Source organism: Lactuca saligna, chromosome 7, assembly GCF_052625555.1.
Source record: "Lactuca saligna cultivar CGN05327 chromosome 7, ASM5262555v1, whole genome shotgun sequence".
In the NCBI taxonomy this organism is placed as follows: domain Eukaryota; kingdom Viridiplantae; phylum Streptophyta; class Magnoliopsida; order Asterales; family Asteraceae; genus Lactuca; species Lactuca saligna.
Window position 1 is genome coordinate 25,684,034 of NC_136423.1, and position 3,816 is coordinate 25,687,849.

At 32.7% G+C, this 3,816-nt stretch overlaps 1 protein-coding gene across 2 annotated transcripts; it reads right to left on the minus strand.

The window, feature by feature from the left end:
• Nucleotides 1-925: 925 nt before the first annotated feature.
• Nucleotides 926-3,462, minus strand: LOC145005636 (putative WRKY transcription factor 65). Of its 2 annotated transcripts, none has more exons than XM_078964750.1 (3): nucleotides 3,105-3,462; nucleotides 2,825-2,971; nucleotides 926-1,854 (listed from the first exon to the last, which is right to left on the minus strand). In XM_078964750.1, exons 1-3 carry the CDS (start codon nucleotides 3,236-3,238, stop codon nucleotides 1,272-1,274), a joined length of 864 nt encoding a protein of 287 aa, XP_078820876.1. In that variant the 5' UTR covers nucleotides 3,239-3,462; the 3' UTR covers nucleotides 926-1,271. The 2 variants fall into 2 exon arrangements, with proteins under 2 accessions (XP_078820876.1, XP_078820875.1); XM_078964749.1 differs by having other exon boundaries at nucleotides 2,825-2,974; nucleotides 3,105-3,460.
• Nucleotides 3,463-3,816: the final 354 nt, after the last annotated feature.

The following is a 3,816-nucleotide window of genomic DNA, read 5'->3' on the forward strand; positions in this document are numbered from 1 at the left end:
GAGCTCGGGAAGATTGGAGTGCACACACACCATTTGTTCAGCCTGGGATGTTTATACTCTGATATATTTGACAGTTGTTAAGATATTTTGAGATACATTCATTATGATTCATATATGACGTTTAATGAATATGGTTTTATTACTAATTTAAAACGAAATTTTCAGACTGTGTTTTTGGAATGTTGCAGAGAACAATCAATAAAACAATAGTATGCATGTTCATTCTGGATAATCCTTCGGATTCAAGACAAAGTTAATAATATATCGGATAAGTTTGGAAATAGTTTATTGTGTTATGTAAGATTGTTTACACTATGTACAAGTTGCCATGAGTCTTACTGATGTTTCTAACAACGAAAATACGGGGGAAAAAATTAATCATCGTCTTGTAATACAAAACCATTTGGAATCGTTCTAAGGATTCAGAACCTTAATTATTTGCATTCCAAACAACAAGTATAATAAATCTTTCTTAAAATTGTAGTAAGAAATCACGTAACGAATCCATGCCTATCCTCGAAATGAAGTTTAAAGGTTGAGTCCGTAATTTTTTCAGAAGTTTCTGTACGCCGTTCCAGTAGGAGGTGGGTCATTATATATACGTGGGGACCATACAAATGTTTTTTGACTAGTTTTATTCGGGTAACCCGACTAAAATTGGGTCCGAAATGTATTTCAGAAAAAATAGTTAATTTAAAAGAAAATATAGTTATTTTCTAGTATAATACGTACAAAAATGGTTAGTTTTATATATAATAAGCTTTTGTGACAGAAATTAACAATTAATAATTGCCTAGCAGCCTTAGAAATAAGGTTCCCACAAAAATATATTTTATAACAATGTAGCCATCGAAAATTATATTTTAATAGAGGATGAGAATACTATAGTTTATAAATAATTGAATATATAGTAACCCCAATCACATGCTAATAAAATAATTAAAATGAATAAATTGCAACTGTTCATCTATCTTCATCTCTAGTTAAAGTGCCAAGGATTGCTTAATTACACCCACATCAAGACATATTTCTCTCCAATAAAACATATTGCCCCATTTTTTATTTATCTCCATGACACTGAAATCTTGGAATATCTAAAACTATAATAAAATAAAAATTCAAATTCAGGAAGTTTTTAAAATTGCTTCTTTTGGTATCTTTAGCCGCACTGTATGCAAATCTTGGAGTTTTACAAAAATACCTGCTCACAGTAAAGACAAATTTTGTTAGGCGACATTTCTCTCTTTAATTACTTATTGATTGTCTTATCATCACCCAGTGCTGCCACACCATGGGGCCAAGTTCCGGCGGTGCTCCTCCACCCTTTCTATCTCTCTCCGTCTGAAAACCGTCGTGCATTCCGGTAACTCACCAAGATCAGCAAAAAACGACTCTTCATCTTCTCGAATTGAAAAAATCATTGCCATGTCGCTGTCTTCAACTACATCCCTATCCATCAAAGGACTTTCTAGCATGGTTGATGACGTGGAGTCCAAGTCCGAGAACCACCCATATTGGTCCGTAAATGGTCCACATGATCCAACGTCGAGACTTGAGAACTTCTGCTCAGGCTCAAGCTGATCAGATTCCGATTGTGTAATAAGAATTGGTGTTTCTTCTTCCAGTTGGTCGTCTGTATTGGAAGTTTCTGCTTCAGTGGTTGGAGTGGAGGCGCTTGGAGGTGACGCGGGTGGTGGGTTGTGGTGGGGATGGTGATTGTGGTTTCTAGAAGCCGGCCATGGGTGGTTGTGTTCACATGAATATGTCACCATCACCATTGTAGGGTCCGTCCGGCTTCTTTCTACTTGTTTTCTTGCTGGACATCCTTTGGAACTACTACACCTATAATAGCCCCTGTAAAAACAAAACAATAATGGAGGTTTGTTAATATTATAATTGAATTAAATTGAAGATATATAACCACTTTGCGTAAATCATATCGCCTAGTATGAGTATCTGTACATGCAATTGCATGTATTTTCTAAATTTAAAACTGTAGATTTCAAGAAAGCTTCAATCCGAAATTAATGTCGTTGTAAATGTGGTATGGTCTTGTAACAAGCGATTTACAGAAGAAAGAAATGCAAACTTTCAGTTCATGATGATAATATTTATGACAATGGATTTAATTAATAAAAAAATACATATTAAAAGCAATATGATAAATACAATATTTTACTACAATTTTCTTGAATAATTATCAATATAAAATTCATGTTGTGTTTCGTTGACAAAAAAGATACTTTCTTTATTGAGAGAAAATACAACGGAAAATAAAATATAAAAATACATTATTAAATTCGTGATGATAAAATTTAAAATTAAGACAATGAATTTTATTGATAAAACATTTCACAACTTATTGTCATATTTTAATTTTGTTATCAATATACACATCGATCTTTTAATAAAAATACATTTTACATAAAAAAAATCGTCACCATGCTAGAAGAAATAAAAGTGGCACTCCAATCTAAGATGATATTATATAAAGTTATGACCAGGAAATGAATTTAAAGATTTCAATGGAAAATAATATAATTAAAAGTATACTGCAATTTTCCTTTTGAATGATTATCAATTTAAAAATCAGGTTTGATTAGTTCAACGTCCGATTTTCGTAGCTAAATAATATAATGAAAGGTTTACTGCATTATTTTTAAATGATTTGATCCAATTCATCTGTTCACACTCGATTTACAAATATATAATCTGATCAGGTTACTCGATCCTAAAGAATTTTTTTTTAATACAACTCAACTGACTTCAAACTTAGTTTAGGAACGAAATTTTTTTTAACAAAAAATGGAGAATGTGTAAATACCTAGGGTAAGGAGATCCTTTGATGGGTTTCTGGCCGTACTTTCTCCAAGCCCAAGAATCAGACGGCGGAGCATTAGTCTCACCCTTAAGCCGAGATCCTTCAACGTCTTTAATCGGCACTTGAACCACTCTTTTATGTGTCCCTCGTCTACTGTAAACTCCAACAATTAAGGTATGTCTTACAAGTATTCTAACTCATCCATATCTTGCAAATTGTTGGCTCTTTTTTCTTGAGGAATTAAATTATGTTTGTATGTGTTTTGTGCTAGAATTTGACTCACCTTCTTTTAGGGGAGGAAGTAGATGCTGCCTTGGTGTCGTAGAACAGAGGTGAGGGCGGCGACTCATCACTGTTTTCCGGTGAGTTTTGATTGTCTTCTTGATGGAGGGTGAACGGATGAAAGCCTACTTCCATGATGTATTGACTCCAGGTGTTTCTTGACAGATCCGCCACCTTTTTCTTAGCGCCTTTATGTATATAAATCTGTATGCATATACAGTTACTATGGCTAGCTGATGGCTGAAATGAATCGATGGCAGAAGTTTCTTTCGGAGAGAGAAAGAGAGAGATGGAGGAAGGTGATTGAAAGAATGGGGATGATCCAAAGAAATATATGGGGTCCGAAATATTGACAGATGGGCAATTGAATAGTATATAAGGGACGTGCAGGCAAATGTGAAAATAAAGCCAAATCCTAAAAGAGCATTTCACTTCATTTATTCCAATAATACATACTTCATAATAAAAAGAAAAAAAAAAAAAACAACTAGTGCATTAGATTAAAATGACTTGCTTATTCATTAAATATATTTTTGTTAATAAAAGATCTTTGTATACACACATTAATAACAATATAATATATTACAATTAATTTTGACATAAAAATTGTTATACAAGTTGTAATTTTTTTACCATATACTATTAGGATATGCATGACCCTTCAACTCATTAAAGTTTAATGTAATGTCAAATCATATTATTTTTTAATCTTC